Source organism: Moschus berezovskii, chromosome 4, assembly GCF_049115385.1.
Source record: "Moschus berezovskii isolate FMDL1 chromosome 4, NW_MosBer_1.0, whole genome shotgun sequence".
Taxonomy (NCBI): domain Eukaryota; kingdom Metazoa; phylum Chordata; class Mammalia; order Artiodactyla; family Moschidae; genus Moschus; species Moschus berezovskii.
Genome location: NC_142463.1, coordinates 71,544,995 through 71,565,220, shown reverse-complemented (window position 1 = coordinate 71,565,220; position 20,226 = coordinate 71,544,995). Strand labels below are relative to the sequence as shown.

The 20,226-nt window shown below is 36.7% G+C and overlaps 1 protein-coding gene across 4 annotated transcripts in view; it reads right to left on the bottom strand.

Moving 5' to 3' along the window:
• The window catches only part of MTF2 (metal response element binding transcription factor 2), a 92,583-nt gene that overhangs the window by 35,078 nt on the left and 37,279 nt on the right, over nt 1-20,226 (bottom strand). For 2 of the 4 annotated variants that reach the window (XM_055401702.2, XM_055401701.2), the window contains exons 2-6: nt 6,762-6,960; nt 6,561-6,642; nt 2,678-2,773; nt 2,340-2,440; nt 1,799-1,947 (exon numbers count right to left, since the gene is read on the bottom strand). In XM_055401702.2, the coding sequence (XP_055257677.1) occupies nt 1,799-1,947; nt 2,340-2,440; nt 2,678-2,773; nt 6,561-6,642; nt 6,762-6,960 (627 nt within the window). Of the gene's footprint in view, nt 1-1,798; nt 1,948-2,339; nt 2,441-2,677; nt 2,774-6,556; nt 6,643-6,761; nt 6,961-20,226 lie in introns of all 4 variants that reach the window. The other 2 variants (XM_055401704.2, XM_055401703.2) reach the window with 2 other exon arrangements.

Sequence of the window (20,226 nt, the reverse complement as noted above, 5' to 3'; positions counted from 1 at the left end):
TTGTCCTATATACCAAATGGCCAGAGGCAACTTTATTCCTCACTGTTTCCATTATTCTTGTTCATTATAATGCAAAGGAGTATAGCAATTTAATAAATTTGATTAACATAATTACAAACCTAATCTAAGACTCCACCAGTATAAAGGCTCTGTGACAGATTTTGTCCTCTTTCAGATAGCTGAACATACTAAAACTGAATCTTCAGCTAAAGTAAGTCTCTTTTTAGTTAGTACATGGTTTTAATATAAAAATATCCTTATTTGCCACCAAATTAATACCTTTTCTTCAAATAATTTTTTGGCTCACTAAGTGAGCCCCACCATTAATCTTAAGCCATATACAGGCAAAGGCAAGACAACGACTAGTAAGGCAAAAGACTAATGAATACTATTTTCCAGGTACTCTGTTAGGTGTTAAAGTGTTAGCAGTATCAAACACAGTTCATGTAGTCAAGGTATTATAGAACAATGAATAATCTGCTTCATAAAATAATGTCTATAAACTTCCATGGTGGCTCAGAGGGTAAAGCGTCTGCCTGAAATGCGGGAGACCTGGGTTTGATCCCTGGGTTGGGAAGATCCCCTGGAGAAGGAAATGTCAACCCACTCAGGTACTTTTGCCTGGAAAATCCCACAGATGGAGAAGCCTGGTATGCTACAGTTCATGGGGTCACAAAGAGTCAGACATAACTGAGCAGCTTCACTTTCACTTTCAAAACACTAGGTATAAATGATTCAAGGAGAAAGAACCATCTCTTTTCACTGTATCTCTTTTATAAATGATTCAAAGAAACCAGACATAATGTTTTTCAAATCTACAGGAGACCAAAAACTGAAAAATATTATAAAAATATTAAACCACAAATAAAAATGCTATAAGATCAGAGACAAGGTAGAATGAAGAAATAAAAATAATTTATATATTCACTTATTCATGTTTTCAGCACTGAACAACTCATATGTCACTGCATCCTCTAGAGAGCACCTCTGTCTTAAGAAACATGGAGTCCAATATGATTCAAGAAGCCAATAATTATAATTTAAATAGAGTTAAATGTAAAGTTATTCACTAACATTTTTTAACTGTAGCACAAATACATGGTACACAATTTGGTTTAATATCAGTTTATATGAAAAAAAGAAGTTTTAGTCAACCACCAACAAACCGAGAATGAGCCAAAAGAATATGATGGGACACATTCAACCAAAGAGAGGTAACACAATCTTTCCTTGCAATAACAGAAGCATAATACGTAGAATTTTTAACAGCCTCATTATTTTGTCAGACTATTCCTGGAAACACTGCATTCTGAAATCATGGCACCATATTTCAAGAGTAAACTCAAAAACTGAAGAGCAACAAAGACAGAGTTTGGAAAACACGTCTGTCATTAAGAATGCTGAATGTGAATGGAGATTTTAGCCTAGATGAGAGAACACTTGGTATGTCACTCAGAGAGTGGGAAATATGATTACTGGATTGAACTATTTTAAGAGCTACCTCTACAAAAAATAAGATGCATGGGTTTAGTTTCAAAGAGCAGAACTAGAACCAGTGATCAGAAATTAAAGGTAAATTTCTAAACATTCTTTGAACTGTTTGCTGACTCGCTTATTCAGCAAACATTTAATGGTAGATAAATAAAACTATGGCCTCTAATCCTCCCCAATTTTCTTTATTGATACTCTCATGCATTTACAATTCACTATCACTCCGATACCACAATCAGTAACAAAAATAAAGTAGACAATATAAGCAATTAAAAATTAAGGGCATTAAGTAACTGTATTTACTTACTCTCCAGGGCCTCCACAATAGCAGTAACATTGCTGGACATTGGTTTTATGACCTGCATCCCATTCAAGGTCTGCCACACTATAGGGTAATGTCTGCTTCATGACTTGCAATGCTTTGGCATTTGGTCCTTTCTTAAGCGCACCACCCCTCTATATTAGAGGGAAAAAGTTATTTAAAAGAGTGAAGGATAAAATTTTAAATATAATTCTCTAATTTTAAAATGTTTCTGAAACTTCCAAAGAAATTTTCATTCTAAATTTCTTACCATATCACAAACTGTTTGACCAGTAATAATCTTTATTTATTTTGTTGTCTTTTCTTTCAAATTATTGCCCCAATTCCAAGACCACTATCAGAAAATAAGTGCAAGAATAGCTGCAAGTCACTTAAGCATCATTAGTCAAACAATAAGCAGTACCTCTTTCTACCCAGCACTGACTGCTCATTTCATTCAGATAAACTTTCAACGTACACAATCATTACGTTGATAGTGCCTTACAAATTCCACTTAGGGCATTAGCCCAAAACACTTAAAAGATACCTTTGTTGTTGTTGCAAAAACACACTGTCGACAGAGCCATTTTTCATCTGAATCAATCACACTGGAATCAATATGAGGTGTGTGACACAACTGATGATATCCTTAATATCAAAAAAAGCATAAAGCAAATTCTATTTTATTAATAAATACTGCAACACAATTTAAAGAAGGCATTTTAGTATTCTCTTTCCTACATTAATATATTTATAACTGATGACTAAACTTATGGTGAGAGCTTCAAATTACCAATGTAAATAATTTTTAATCATTAATCGTCAACAGGAGCATTAAGTATATAACAAAACGTTTCCACAAGATTCAAACAAATCAATGCTTACCTTGGCCACACTTATCACATATAACCATTTCATTGGGAGCTTCTGAATACTCTTCTTGACATATTGTACAGACCATTTCCCCACTTCCAGTGGCTCCTGAAATATTTAAAATATACGTAAAGAATTGTTCCATATAACAAAACTACTTTTTTGACTTAGAGTGCAGCCCATGCTGGTAACATCTGTTTCCCAGATCATAATGGTATTCTCTCAAGGCAAAGTACTAAACACAAAATACTATCTCTCTGCTCCCTACCTGTGTTCTCACCTTTAACCGAAGACACCTTACTGTCTGCCTTCACAATTTAATCTACCTTTTGGCAAAGGGCATAATTTAAAATGCTCTCAGGCAGGATCCCTTACCATGCACTTCCAGTGTTTCCACCATCTTGGGAGGCGGGAAAAGCCAATGTTTTTGAATACGAGAACAACTCTCCAGAACACACACCTACCCATGTACACGTACTCACTCACCCTACACTGCCTAACATCATGAGACTAAAGAAAAGGGGCAAGGAAGATCCATCAATGACTCCTTAATCTCAAGATCCAGAACATTTATTTTTACTTACTAATTTACAAAAAGGAAAGGCTGAACACTAATTATCAGATCTCCAACTTCTGAAATATGGAAATATGGTGTAAATATACCCCAAAGAATACCACACTGCAACAAAAATGAGGGGTTCCACCGTTAATTTTTTACCTGAATAAGTTATTTCTTCCTTAAACATTTATATTCTAAAAACAATTTTATTCCACAAAATTTAGAATTTCATCACTTTTAACACATTTATAATACCAATTTTGATATACATAAAATATTAATACACACATACTTTATTCACATACCAACAATAATAAAAATGTATAATTTTGTGCTATGAGCCAGCACTGTGTTAGGCTCTTGACAATATTATTTTAATTCTACAATTTATTAGATAAATACCCTATTTAGAGAGAAGAACTAAGACTCAGAAAGATAAAGGAACTACAGTTCAAGGACCCTTAATCAAGTATCAGGGATAGAATTTAAACCCAGATACACCATATTCTCTCTACTGTGAGCTGCTTCTTTTCATTAATACTATATGTAATGTTTCTTCCATCAAAAGAAACTGTAGGTTTCAAAGAGTGTAACTTTTTTTTTTAATTTGGCTGCAGGATCTTAGTTGTGGGTTCTAGTGGATCAAACCCAGGCTCCTTACGTTGCGAGCATGGACTTTTAACCATTGGACCACCAGGGAAGTCTCTCGGAAGTCTAACTTCTAGTAGTTGTATGCTATTCTTTCCAGTAGAAATAACCAAATTTACTTTTTTGTGACTATTCTTAGATATGCAGGTTACCAAATTTTTTGCTTGTTTTTTACATTTTTCCATTTTTGTTTTAGCTCTTGTCCTCTCTCCTCTCCTCAGGCTCTATTCACATAGCTGGATGTGGCTTTCCACAGTTTCTCAGTTTATAGCTCCAGTCAGAAGAGCAACCAGAATGCACTTAGAACCTCTCAGTCCAAATCTGCAACTTCCTGGAAAAGGAGCAACAGGCTCAGATTGCAGTAGGTGCCTGATCTCTCATTATAACCATGTAGACTGGTGTGGGGGAAGGCAGTTCCTCAGAAAAAAGGGTGCTGATCCAAAAGACGTACGTGTTCACCTCAAGAAAACAATCCTGAGAAAGCAGAGAATTGCCTTTAGTTGTGAAATCCAGTATGTCTTTTTTACCATCAAGTTTACAAAAACTTTGTGTAGCTTATTAGCCTTCTTAGTCTCCCTTACTCTAAGCCCAAATGACTATAAAGCCATTTCATCTTAGATGTGCCAATTTTTTTGTTGTTGTTAAAGCTACAGGAAACATTTTTCATCTGGATTTTTTACTTCTGAATTATTTCTTTTGAATAAACTGCTACAAATGAACCTGTTGTATAGATGAAAGTATGGAAAACATTTTTATGCATTTATTGCAAATAACCAAAATAGAAATTTAATATTGCTACCAGCAGTGTATCATTTTCACAGAAACCATAACAAATAGTTATTAAGATCAAAATCCTTTTAAAATTATTTAATGGTTTTAACATGTTATCTGTTGTAATGCACATTTCTTTGATTACTAATATGACCATACATTGCTTTTATTTATGTAAACTTTCTAAAAGAATCTTATTAGATGAGTGAAACTACTATAATTTATTAAGTCGTTTTGATATATAACTACTATATGCAGGATTCTTACAGGAAGAAAACTATTAAAGCTACACTCCACACTGACATCTGCCATAACGCAATTTCCAGGTTCACGTACTCATTCTACAGCAACTCCAAGTTATATGTGTGCAACTTTCTAGGTGTTAGAAAGAATTAAATGGCCCAAGAGCTATCTAAGAATAGTAAAAGGAGCCAGCAAGGAAAAAACAATCACAGGCCACTGAACTAACACACTGAGTATGCCACATGTAGGACACAATCCATTCACTTCCACAACTTTCTACCTCTATGTACAACTGGTTTTCTTCTTCCTTTATGGAAGGAAGGATGAGAGAGAAGGAAGAAAGAGAAAGACCTTTATATTTAACTCACAGGAACCTCAAAAAGGTGGAAAAGTTGAAAGGGACACATAGCTAATAGAAGGGGAACAGAATCAGTATCACATGTTTCAGTTCCACCAGAAGGATCCATATTTACAAACTAAGAAAAGGAGGATAATTCTGTATGCAGGCTAATAAGAGCTATTCAGTATCACTACTATTGGAGACATCCTACCCTCCTCCTATTCCTTTTCTCACTGACTCCTCAATTTGAGATTCAAAACATCGTTTAGTCCTTTAAATTTTTTAGATCAGTCCTAAAAACTGGAATTTTTTAAATTTCTCTAAAAAAACATTTTACTAAAGTTAACAGCTACTGAACTCTCCATCTAATTCTTAATTACCATGTATAAAACTGGCAACTAGAACATTCCAATTCCATTACCAAAACTTTTTATTCTTTAAAAAAAAAGAAGAGTGAAATCAAGAATATGAACACAGCAGTAACCTACCATAAAGTTGCACCTTGGATTCAAATTAAAAACCCAGTTGATAAATACTTGAAAAAATTTGTCTACTTTCTACATGAAGAGATATAAAAATATCTAAGTGCAGACCCATTAACAAATCACAAGGATACCAAAACTGGGGCTTTAGTTTGCAGCTAAAGTACTCGCACTTTTAATATTCATAATTTTTCATACATATAGCAATTTCATGAAACAGATACCTGGGAAAATGCCTTTATTTAACAGATTTAAAGCACATACAACAATTATAGTTTGCAAAAATAAAAAGCATTACATGAAACATACCTATAACCAAACCAAAGTATACCTGTATTCATTTCTACTTGTATCCAAATATAACCTAGTTTTCCCATCTAAATATAAAAACTCATAGCTAAGCAGTAATTTTAAACTATTCTTAACGATGAGTATTTCTAGTATTCTAAAGCTATTTAATATACCCTAATCCCCCAAAACATCATTCAAACAATATGGTCTCAATAAATATTAGCTCTCCAACTTCTTACTAAATCAGGCAAGTAACAGTTAAGGTGAAGCCCAAAGTATTACTCATATTAACGGCTAAAATTTTTCTTCAAAGTTCTCAGAAGGGCCCTAACAGTAATTTATACATGTGCATCTGTCCTCAATCTACTCTTATCAACAGAGCAATTCTTTATCTTCTTATTACCTATAACACAAATAACTCCTTGAAGACTGAATACCACCCTGATTTTTTTTTTAAGTTATCTTACTCCACTGTACTAAAGAGACAACACTAGAAAATGACAAGCTGAAGAAAATAAAATTTAAGTGTAAATCATGTCCAGGGGAAATAGTAGCACCTGCCTGTTTGAATGTCCTTCCAGAGAACCCAGGATTTAGAACTGTCTTCAAATATGATGAAGCAGCTCTGTTTCAATATGTTTATCTGGAAAAGAGGAAAACTTACAGTGATTTCTTTTAAAATCAAAAACAATCTTAAATTTAAATCCAAGATTATTAAAAGTTTACTGTAAAAACAGCAAAAGATGTATTAAGGTGACTTGCCTTTTTGATAGTTCCAAGATAAAACAAGCCATCTGACCATCTAGCTAGGACATCCTGACCCTCTTCAAATTTACATGCTGGCTTTTTGATTTTATGTCCATCCTGTAAAGACAGCTTGGTCAAGGATGTTGGGGTCTTTTGGTTTCGACGTAAAGGAGACCGCTTGTGGACCAGTGAATTACCTGCCCCTGTAGAGTCTCTGTTTAGGAAATAAATAATCACATATAAGACTGATTTACTTATAAAGCTTATTTTTATACGAATCATGTATTTATCAAAATGTTTTATCCATTAAAAACCTTACAATTAGGAAAATACTAACAAGTACCTCAAATCATAAAAACTCTCCAGAAACAAAGAAGCTTAAAACAAAATTATAGCAGTTGTCAGTATTCATTCAGTGTCAACCCAAGGGAGGCCAGGATTCAGCAACCACTCCAAGGTAACACATTCAGGAAAGCTATAATCAAAATGACAGCTTTAAGTTGAAGTGGGCAGGCCATGGTTATGAGCAAAGGATGCCTTGAATCTCATATTTAGGTTTTTTTAACTATGTATTTATGTATTTATTTAGCTGCGCCAGGTCTTAGTTGCAGCACAGGATCTGGGATCTTTAGTTGCAGAATGCAAACTCCTAATTGCGGCATGTGGGATCTAAGTCCTTGAATAGGAAGAGAACCCAGTTTCCTATATTGGGAGTGCAGAGTCTTAGCCACTGGACCACCAGGGAAGTCCCTCATATCTCTTTAGATAAAATAAAAGAAGCTACATGACATAATTTCATAAGCACTTTATAAAGAATAAGAATGATTACATCCACTACCACATATACAATAAATAAGGACCTAGTACATGGCACAGGGAATGACATTTAATATCTTGAAATAACCAATAATGGGCAAGAATTTTAAAAAGAATACATATATAGGGGTTGCCCTAGCTGTCCAGGGGTTAAGACTCAGCACTCCCAATTCAGGAGGCACAGGTTTGATCCCAAGTCAGGGAACTAAGATCCCACATGGCACCCAGCCAAAACAAAAAAAGAAAAAAAAAAGAATACATATATACATACATATCATATATATACATATATATATGTATAACTGATGGAGAAGGCAATGACAACCCACTCCATTACTCCTGCCTGGGAAATTCCATGGACAGAGGAGCCTGGTAGGCTCAGTCCATGGGGTCGCGAAGAGTCTGATACGACGGAGCAACTTCACTTTCACTTTTCACTTTCATGCGTTGGAGAAGGAAATGGCAACCCACTCCAGTGTTCTTGCCTGGAGAATCCCAGGAACCGAGGAGCCTAGTGGGCTGCCGTCTATGGGTTCACACAGAGTTGGGACACGGCTGATGCAACTTAGTAGCAGCAGCATGTAAAACTGAATCACTTTGCGGTACACCCGAAACACTGTAAATCAACTATACTTCAACGGAAGAAAAGATTATGCTACATATAGTTAAAATACACTTAACCAGTGACTCTGGGTAGATGGGTATATTTAACTCATTGGAAGGGTAGTCATGACCTCCCTACAGGGTATCACGACTGAATGAAGCCTTGTTCACTGATGGGATGCATCACAGTCCCTCAAGTATACTGACTTCTAGAAGTTTAAAAAAATACTGAGAGCCACCAATTTTTACAAACTCATATTCAACTGAGAAGCCAACTGTAAGATCACTTACATTTTTTAAGCATAAGACCCCAAAATTATATACTCCAAAATTACATTGTAACATATATCAATTACTGCATAAACAGCACAGCACACCACTATCAACCTTCATAAAGATAACCAAGCAATATCTGTTTGGTCTCATCCTCCCAATTTAGACTTTTAACTAATTAAATGTACAACAATATATAAAACTAGGTAGATGATCATTCTTAAACAGTATAAAAATTAGGTAAAAACGAAGTAAGTAGGGAAGAAAAAAGTGTTTCCAATTGGGAATACCTATCTTCAATACCTACGGATACACAAATTCTGGGAAATTATCACAAACCACAACATGAATAAACCCGGAAAACATTACGATGAAGTAAAATCAGGCAGACAAAAAAGACAAATAATGTATAATTCCACTCACATGAGGTAATTAGAGTAGTCAAACTGATAGAAACAGAGAGTAGAATGGTTAAGTTCCAGGGGTGTGGAGGAGGGAGGTGTGAGAAGTTAGTATTTGTATATCTGTGGCCAATACATGTTGATGTATGGCAGAAACCAACACAATACTGTAAAGCAATTATCCTCCAATAAAAATTTTAAAAACTAAATAAAGGGTATAGAGTTTCAGTTTTAAAGATACACTACATTTTAAAAATATCCAAAGGAATAGTGACTGATATTCCACATCTGCTAAAAAACATTGATCTATATATATAAAACCAAGAAGCTAAACAAACTCCAAGCAGTATAAATTCAAAGAGATCTACATCTAGACAAAACACAGTAAAAATGTTGAAATCCAAAGAAAATTCTGAAAGCAGGAAGAAAACTAATTCTTCACATACAAAGAAACCCCAGTAAAGCCAACTTCTCATCAGAAACAATGAAGGCCAGAAGGCAGTGAAATAGCATATTCAAAGAACTGAAAGGGAAGAAAAAAACTGTCAATCAAGAATTTTATATACAGCAAAACTGTGCTTTCAAAAATGAAGGTTAAAAAAAAGATACTAGCAGATAAACAAAAACTAAGAGAATTTGTTGCTAGCAGAGTTACCTTACAAGTAGTAAAAAAGTTCACAGGGTTGAAATTAAGTAAACCAAGGTAGAAATTCAAACATGAACATATGTGTACACACGCACAAAATAAAAAACAAAGAACACTAGGAAACATAATTAAGTAATCATAAAAGGCAGTATAAATGCATATTTACTCTAAAGCAAACATATGGAACAATATGTACATAATTGTATTGTTAGGGCTATGACATACAGGAATGTAATATATTTGACAATAACTGCACAAAAGGTGGTGGGAACAAAACTGTATTTAAGTAATGACACCATATAGTAGCTCCAACCCGTAGGGACAAAGCAAGAAAATAAAAAATGGTAAGGAAATATAAATGAAAAGAATGTCAAGAAAGTATCTACCATATAACCCAAGCAAGTCATTGTTTCAAGTAAAAACTGATGTTTCATGAAAAAACTACTAGTTCAACCAGCAACTCAAACAATGGCATAAATATCTTACATGGACTTCCTATTCTGTCACACATAATATTAAAAACCTAAACTCAAGATTAAGTGAAAATAATGTTTCATCAAGAATGTTCCCTGGTAGTATACTGGTTAAGAATATGCGCACCAAAGCAGGGGATAGAGGTTCGATCCCTCATCCAGGAAGGTTCCACATGCCTTGGAGCACCTAATCTTATTTGCAACAACTACTGAACCTGTTTGGCCTTGGAGCACGGAATGAAGCAGGGCAAAGGCTAATAGAGTTTTGTCAAGAGAACGCACTGGTCATAGCAAACACCCTCTTCCAACAACACAAGAGAAGACTCTACGCATGGACATCACCAGATGGTCAACACCGAAATCCGATTGATTATATTCTGTGCAGCCAAAGATGGAGAAGCTCTATACAGTTAGCAAAAACAAGACCAGGAGCTGACTGCGGCTCAGATCATGAACTCCTTATTGCCCAATTCAGACTTAAATTGAAGAAAGTAGGGAAAACCACTAGACCATTCAGATATGACCTCAATCAAATCCCTTATGATTATACAGTGGAAGTGAGAAATAGATTTAAGGGACTAGATCTGATAGAGTGCCTGATGAACTCTGGACGGAGGTTCGTGACATTGTACAGGAGACAGGGACCAAGACCATCCCCAGGGAAAATAAATGCAAAAAAGCAAAATGGCTGTATGAGGAGGCCTTACAAATAGCTGTGAAAAGAAGAGAAGCAAAAAGCAAAGGAGAAAAGGAAAGATATAAGCATCTGAATGCAGAGTTCCAAACAATAGCAAGGAGAGATAAGAAAGCCTTCCTCATTGATCAATGCAAAGAAATAGAGGAAAACAACAGCATAGGAAAAACAAGAGATCTCTTCAAGAATATTAGAGATTCCAAGGGAACATTTCATGCAAAGATGGGCTCGATAAAGGACAGAAATGGTATGGACCTAACAGAAGCAGAAGATATTAAGAAGAGGTGGCAAGAATACACAGAAGAACTGTACAAAAAAGATCTTCACGACCAAGATAGTCACGATAACGTGATCACTGACCTAGAGCCAGACATCTTGGAATGTGAAGTCAAGTGGGCCTTAGAAAGCATCACTACGAACAAAGGTAGTGGTGGTGATGGAATTCCAGTTGAGCTATTTCAAATCTTGAAAGATGATGCTGTGAAAGTGCTGCACTCAATATGCCAGTAAATTTGGAAAACTCAGCAGTGGCCACAGAACTGGAAAAGGTCAGTCTTCATTCCAATCCCAAAGAGAGGGAATGCCAAAGAATGCTCAAACTACTGCACAATTGCACTCATCTCAGACGCTAGTAAAGTCATGTTCAAAATTCTCCAAGCCAGGCTTCAGCAATATGTGAACCGTGAACTCCCAGATGTTCAAGCAGGTTTTAGAAAAGGCAGAGGCACCAGAGATCAAATTGCCAACATCCGCTGGATCATGGAGAAAGCAAGAGTTCCAGAAGAGAATCTATTTCTGCTTCATTGACTATGCCAAAGCCTTTGACTGTGTGGATCACAATAAACTGTGGAAAATTCTGAAGGAGATGGGAATACCAAACCACCTGACCTGCCTCTTGAGAAACCTATGCAGGTCAGGAAGCAACAGTCAGAACTGGACATGGAACAACAGACTGGTTCCAAATAGGAAAAGGAGTGCATCAAGGCTGTATATTGTCACCTTGCTTATTTAACTTATATGCAGAGAACATCATGAGGAACGCTGGGCTGGAAGAAGCACCAGCTGGAATCCAGATTGCCGGGAGAAATATCAATAATCTCAGATATGCTGACGACACTACCTTTATGGCAGAAAGTGAAGAGGAACTCAAAAGCCTCTTGATGAAAGTGAAAGAGGAGAGTGAAAAGGTTGGCTTGAAGCTCAACATTCAGAAAACTAAGATCATGGCATCTGGTCCCATCACTTCATGGGAAATAGATGGAAAAACAGTGGAAACAGTGTCAGACTTTATTTTTTTGGGCTCCAAAATCACTGCAGATGCTGATTGCAGCCAGGAAATTAAAAGACGCTTGCTCCTTGGAAGGAAAGTTATGACCAACCTTGATAATATATTAAAAAGCAGAGACATTACTTTGCCAACAAAGGTCCGTCTAGTCAAGGCTATGGTTTTTCCCGTGGTCATGTATGGATGTGAGGTTGGACTGTGAAGAAAGCTGATCGCCGAAGAATTGATGCTTTTGAACTGTGGTGTTGGAGAAGACTCTTGAGAGTCCCTTGTACCGCAAGGAGACAGTTCATTTTAAGGGAAATCGATCCTGGGTGTTCATTGGAAGGACTGATGTTGAAGCCAAAACTGCAATACTTTGGCCACCTCATGCGACGAGTTGACTCACTGGAAAAGACTCTGATGCTGGGAAAGGTTGGGGGCGGGAGGAGAAGGGGACGACGGAGAATGAGATGGCTGGATGGCATCACCAACTCTGTGGACATGAGTTTGAGTGAACTCCGGGAGTGTGATGCACAGGGAGGCCTGGCGTGCTGTGATTCATGGGGTCGCGGAGAGTCGGACACGACTGAGTGACTGAACTGAACTGAACTGAACTTGTAAGCCCTAGAGTCCATGCTTCACAACAAGAGAAGCCACCACAGTGAGAAGTTTGTACATGACATAGCCCCCACTCACAGCAACTAGAGAAAGCCCACACACTGCCACGAAGACCTAGCACACCCAAAAATAAGTAAAAATTTTAAATAGAATGTTCTTAAGTGCAATAGGGTTTTCTGTGCATGTGTACAGTGTTTTTGTTTAACTGTGAGTGCTAAAAAATTAGTAAAACTAGGATACACTGTTGCCTTGTTTCACGCTAAGGCATACACTAGTTTGACCAAACACTGGTTTTACACAATCATACAAACTTCAATACAGTGGGAAAAACAAGTAACATATTAGTATTATCATGAAAACTGTTAAGACCTTGCAGACCACCTGAAAAGACCCATGGATCACATTTTAAGAGTTATGCTCTAAAAATATATATCACCATATACTGTTGTCAGGTCAGCATCAGCAGAAGAAAAAGCTCTTCAATACTATAATTAGATGATTTACAAGACTTAAAAGCCTGACAAGATGAGTGATAGAAGTAAAAATGGAAAAATGAGTCACTATAATAAATTTTATCAGAGGGAAAGCACCATGTCAGGCTGAGAGTTTTTTCTCTCCAGACAGTGAAAGAAAATCTTCACAGTATGAAAATGACTCTATTAGCAAGTAACTTTCTAGAAAGCTATAAATTCAATGGTCACAGAGAGACTTTGCTTCCCTTAAAGAAACTAAAGCCTGAGCGACATAATTAATTATGTGTGAGAAATAACCTCATCCGAATGCCAGGGTGACTACAAGAACCTAGAATCTTCCAATTCTAGAGTGGAATATGTACAAAATCGCAACTGCAAACATTCCAGATAGTTTCATATGCTCTGCCATTGCTTCAACAAATTCTCTCCCTTTTTAACCTTTGATGGCAAGGTCTGTCCCCATCTTACTCTCCACTATATTACTCCTACTACAGAATAAGCCCTTCAGTCAGTTCAGTTCACTTCAGTTGCTCAGTCGTGTCTGACTCTTTGCAACCCCATGAATCACAGCACGCCAGGCCTCCCTGTTCATCACCAACTCCCGGAGTTCACTCAAATTCATGTCCATCGAGTCAGTGATGCCATCCAGCCATCTCATTCTCTGTCATCCCCGTCTCCTCCTATCCCCAATCCCTCCAAGCATCAGACTCTTTTCCAGTGAGTCAACTTGTCGCATGAGGTGGCCAAAGTATTGCAGTTTCAGCTTTAGCATCAGTCCTTCCAATGAACACCCAGGATTGATCTCCCTTAGAATGGACTGGTTAGATCTCCTTGCAGTCCAAGGGACTCTCAAGAGTCTTCTCCAGCACCACAGTTCAAAAGCATCAATTCTTCGGCGATCAGCTTTCTTCACAGTCCAACTCTCACATCCATACATGACGACGGGAAAAACCATAGCCTTGACTAGACGGACCTTGGTTGGCAAAGCGATCATAAGAAATAAACCATTTAAAATTTTTTTCCACTCCTAGTGTTTCCACCTTGATTCTACTAATATTTCTGGCACATCGTATATTAACAACCCTTAATCTAGTAACAGTTGCCCTTGATTCCTTATGTCTCACTCCCACCATAACCTTTTTCCCTCCTATTCACAGCCAAACTCCTGGGGAAAAGTCACTTGAGTGACTACTATGTGCTCAACCATACATTAAGCTTCTTGCACATTTATTCACAGATCACTTTTTAAGCCTATATCATGAGCCATTTACTGTGCCAGGGAAAAAGTGATAATACTCAGAACAATACTACGGAGACATTTTTACAGATAATGATTTTACAGGTCCCTTTTTACCTATGAAAAATCTGTAACTCTAAGAAGACAGATTAAATCACTTGACCAAAGTTACAGAATTACAGACCAGAGTCAGTATGCAATCAATCTTTCTACTGGCACTTTCCCAGTAGCATTCAACTACTCTTAATAACTTGTAAGTATAGTGGTGAGAAAACAGAAAAACTAAAATTCCCTTGATTCCTTCCTTCCCCTCCCACCACTTTCCCTTATTTCTTTCCTCGCATTCACAGCCAAACTTCTGGGAGAAAGTTATACACATTTAACTGTCTCTGCTCTTACAGTCGTCTTCCCATTTAGTCTGAAATTAACTGCAATACACACCACCACTCTTCCACCCAAACATTCTACCAAAACCAGGGAATGCGTGTTACTCTTCTGACAGCTGTATCCTCAATGCTCTATCATAGAGTACAGTACATAAAGCTCAGAAAGGCTATATGGACTTTATATAAAGTTCAAATTCAATTAAAAAAAGCTATGTAAAGTAACATGTTTTTTTTTTTTCTAAAAATCTATCTATGCCAAAATAATCTCAGTTTTGCTCTAAGAATAATAGACTCTAATTTACAGTCTAAGAAAAAGGCACACCAATATTTTATCGATACAAACACAGAGAACATAAACCATGTATTATCTGAAACTACTTTAATAAAGTTATTTTGTAAAAGTATTATCCTACTTTAAAATTCCTCTTCCCAAAGGAATTTTAGAGAAAACAAAGTAAGAAAGGGTAAATGATCCATAACACTGAACACCACAACTCAAACATAACTAGGATAAACAATGTACATCTTCCCTTTTCCCCTGTTACTGTCACTGATTACTTCCCTCCTGTCCAGAATGTATCCATTATTAGAAGTTAAACTAATTTTTCTAATTTTAGATTAGAAAAGTAAAAGGTAAACATGGAGTTGGTTAACTAAATAATATAAAAATACACACTCAAAAATAAAATTCCCTTCACTGTTCATCTGAAACTATAGCAACATTGTTAACTGGCTACACCCCAATACAAAATGCTTTATGTATTAAAAAATAAATATAAAATCAAAAAAATAAAAATAAAAACTTCCCATGCTACTTACTCCCACAAAACTGTTCATCTCATTTTTCTTATGTACATAATCTACATGTAGATATAATTTACATATATATGAAAACAAAAATTAGAATACTGCATACACTGCTCTATAATTTTTCTCACATAACAATATATCTTAAGTCAATGTAATGTCCATCTGTATAAATATAAAAGTATGTAAAATAATCTTTCCAACATCTGCTAAGCTCCTTTCCAATTACCACACAACTGAGGAACATTTAGGATTTTCCAATGTTTTAGTATTACTATAACAGGCAATAATACAAAGTTCATCGCTTTACACTTAAGTTTTAAAAAATTCCAAATACTATATAGCATAAATTCAAAAAGAATTGCTATATCAAAAAATATGCATTTTCCCCCTTTTATTGTAGAACATTATAAATACATGCAAACAGAAGAGATTAAGAAGTGGCAAGAATACACAGAAGAACTATACAAAAAAGGTCTCAATGACCCAGATAACCATGATGGTGTGATCACTAACGTAGAGCCAGACATCCTGAAGTGTGAAGTCAAGTGGGCCTTAGGAAGCATTACTACAAACAAAGCTAGCGGAGGTGATAAAATTCCGGCTAAGCTATTTAAAATCCTAAAAGATAATGCTGTTAAAGTGTTGCACTCACTATGTCAGCAAACATGGAAAACAGCAGTGGCCACAGGTTGGAAAAGGTCAGCTTTCATTCCAATCCCAAAAAGGGGCAATGCCAAAGAGTTTTCAAACTACAGTTGTGCTCAAATCACATTCTAGAAAGTTAGTGCTCAAAAATCCTTCAAGCTAGGCTTCAGCAGTATGTGAAACTGAGAACTTCCAGATGTAAAAGCTGGGTTTCAAAGATGCAGAGGAGCCAGAGATCAACTGCCAACAACTGCTGGATCATGAAAAAGGGAGTTCCAGAAAAACATCTACTTCTGTTTCATTGACTATGCTAAAGCCTTTGACTGTGTGGATCATAACAAACTGTAGAAAATTCTTAAGAGACAGGAGTACCAGACCACCTTACCTGTTTCCTGAGAAACCTGTATGTGAGTCAAGAGGCAACAGTTAAGAAATGGACATGGGGCAATAGGAACATATATATCAATAATTACTTTAAATGTAAATGGATAAAATGCTCCAACCAAAAGACACAGATGGGCTGAATGGATACAAAAACAAGACCCATATACATACACTGTCTACAAGAAACCCACTTCAGACCTAAAGACACATATAGACTGAAAGTGAGAGGATGGAAAAATATACTCCATGCAAATGAGAAGCAAAAGAAAGCTGGAGTAGCAATCCTCATATCAGACAAAATAGACCTTAAAATAAAGAATATTACAAGAGATAAGGACACTACATAATGATCAAAGGATCAATCTAAGAGGAAGACAGAACAATTGTAAATATCAATGTACCCAACAAAGGTAGGTAGGTAGGTAGGTGATGTCGCTCAGTCGTGTCTGACTCTTTGCAACCCTGTGGACTGTAGCCTACCAGGCTTCTCCGTCCATGGGATTCTCCAGGCAAGAATACTAGAGTGGGTAACCGTTTCCTTCTCCAGGGGATCTTCCCGACCCAGGGATCGAACCCGGGTCTCCCGCATTGGAGGCAGACGCTTTAACCTCTGAGACACCAAGGAAGCCCGCACCCAACAAAGGAGCACCTCAATACATAAGACAAACACTAACAGACATAAAAGGAGAAACTGACAGTAACACAGTAATAGTAGGAGACTTTAACACCCCATTCACACCAATGGACAGATCATCAAAACAGAAAATTAATAAGGAAACACAAGTCTTAAATGATACATTAGATGAGATGGATCTCATTATCTTCAGGATATTCCATCCAAATGCAGAAGAATACACCTTCTTCTCAAGTGCACATGGAACACTCTCTAGGATACACCACATCTTGGGTCACAACTCAAACCTCAGTAAATTTAAGAAAACCGAAATCGCATCAAGCATCTTCTCCGACCACAAAGCTATGAGACTATATATCAATTACAAGAAGAAAACTAAGAAACACAAACTCATGGAGACTAAACAACACATTTCTAAATAACCAACAGATTACTGAAGAAATCAAAAAATTTCTAGAAACAAACGACAATGAAAACAGGACAACTCAAAACCTACAGGATGCAGCAAAAGCAGTCCTAAGAGGGAAATTTATAGCAATTCAATCCTACCTCAAGAAACAAGAAAAACATCGAATAGACAATTGAATAACTTCACACCTAAAACAACTGGGAAAAGAAACAACAACAAAAAAAATTAGTAGAAGGAAAGAATCATAAAGATCCAAGCAGAAATAAATGAAAAAGAAATGAAAGAAACACTAGTAAAGATCAATAAAACTAAAAATTGGTTCTTTGAAAAGATAAACAAAAGTGACAACCCTTAGCAAGACTCATCTAGAAAAAAGGAGAGAAAAATCAACAAAACTAGAAATGAAAAAGTTACAACAGACAATGCAGAAATACAAAGGATAAGAGACTATTATGAACAACTATATGGCAATAAAATGGATAACCTGGAAGAAATGGACAGATTCTTAGAAAAGTTCAATCTTCCAAGACTGAACCAGGAAGAAAGAGAAATTATGAACAACCCAATTACAAGCACTGAAATTGAAGCTGTGATCAAAAATCTCCCCAAAAACAAAAGCCCAGGACCAGATGGCTTCACAGGAGAATTCTACCAAACATTTAGAAAAGAGCTAATGCCTATCCTTCTAAAAATCTTTCAAAAAGTTGCAGAGGAACACTTTCAAACTCATCCGAGGCCACCATCACCCTGATACCAAAACCAGACAAAGACAACACAAAAAAAGAGAACTACAGGCCAGTATCACTGATGAACACAGACGCAAAAATCCTCAACAAAATTTTAGCAAACAGAATTCAGCAACACATCAGAAAGCTCATACACCATAACCGTTGGGTTTATTGCAGGGAATGCAAGGATTCTTCAATATACACAAATCAATCAATGTGATATACCATATTAACTTATTGAAAGATAAAAATCATGATCATTTCAACAGATGCAGAAAAAGCCTTTGACAAAATCCAGCGCTCATTTATGATTCAGTTCAGTTAGTTCAGCCACTTAGTCGTGTCCAACTCTTTGCGACCCCATGAACCACAGCACGCCAGGCCTCCCTGTCCATCACCAACTCCCGGAGTTCACTCAAACTCATGTCCACAGAGTCGGTGAGCCATCCAGCCATCTCATTCTCTGTCATCCTCGTCTTCTCCTACCCCCAATCCCTCCAAGCATCAGACTCTTTTCCAGTGAGTCAACTCGTCGCATGAGGTGGCCAAAGTACTGCAGTTTCAGCTTCAGCATCAGTCCTTCCAATGAACACCCAGGATTGATCTCCTCTAGAATGGACTGGTTGGATCTCCTTGCAGTCCAAGGGACTCTCAAGAGTCTTCTCCAACACCACAGTTCAAAAGCATCAATTCTTCATTGATCAGCTTTCTTCACAGTCCAACTCTCACATCCATACATGACCACGGGAAAAACCACTGCCTTGACTAGACGGACCTTGGTTGGCAAAGTAATGTCTCTGCTTTTTAATATGCTATCTAGGCTGGTCATAACTGTCCTTCCAAGGAGTAAGCGTCTTTTAATTTCATGGCTGCAATCAGCATCCGCAGTGATTTTGGAGCCCAAAAAAATAAAGTCTGACACTGTTTCCACTGTTTCCCCATCTATTTCCCATGAAGTGATGGGACCAGATGCCATGATCTTCGTTTTCTGAATGTTGAGCTACAAGCCAACCTTTTCACTCTCCTCTTTCACTTTCACCAAGAGGCCTTTGAGTTCCTCTTCACTTTCTGCCATAAGGGTGGTGTCATCTGCATATCTGAGGTTATTGATATTTCTCCCAGCAATCTTGATTCCAGCATTTATGATTAAAACCCTTCAAAAAATGGGCACAGAAGTAACCAACCTCAACACAGTAAAGGCCATATATGATAGGCCTACAGCAAACATCTTTCTCAACGGTGAAAAACTGAAAGCATCCCCCTAAGATCAGGAACAAGACAAGGGTGTACACTTGCACCACTATTATTCAACATAGTTCTGGAAATTCCAAGCTACAGCAATCAGAGTAGAAAAAGAAATAAAAGGAATCCAGATCAGAAAAGAAGAAGTAAAGCTCTGTTTGCAGATGACATGATACTATACATAGAAAAGCCTAAACATAGTATCAGAAAATTACTAGAGCTAATCAGTGAATTTAGCAAAATTGTAGGATACAAAATCAATACACAGAAATCATATGCATTTCTATATACTACCAATGAAAAATCAGAAGAAATTAAGGAATCAATCCCATTCACCACTGCAACCAAAAGAATAAAATATCTAGGAATGAACTTACCTAAGCAAAGAGTTGGACACGACTGAGCAACTGAACTGAACTGAACTGAAGGAGACAAAAGAACTGTACACAGAAAATTATAAGACTGATGAAAGAAATCAAAGAATGACATAAACAGATGGACAGATATTCTATGTTCCTGAGTAGGAAGAATCAATACTGTGAAAATGACTATACTACCAAATGCAATTTACAGATTCAATGTGATCCCTATCAAATTACCAATGGCATTTTTCACAGAACTAGAACAAAGAAATTTCACAATTCATATGGAAACACAAAAGACCCCGAATAGCCAAAGCAGTCTTGAGAAAGAAGAATGGTGCTGGAGGAATCAAGCTTCCTGACTTCAGGTTATACTACA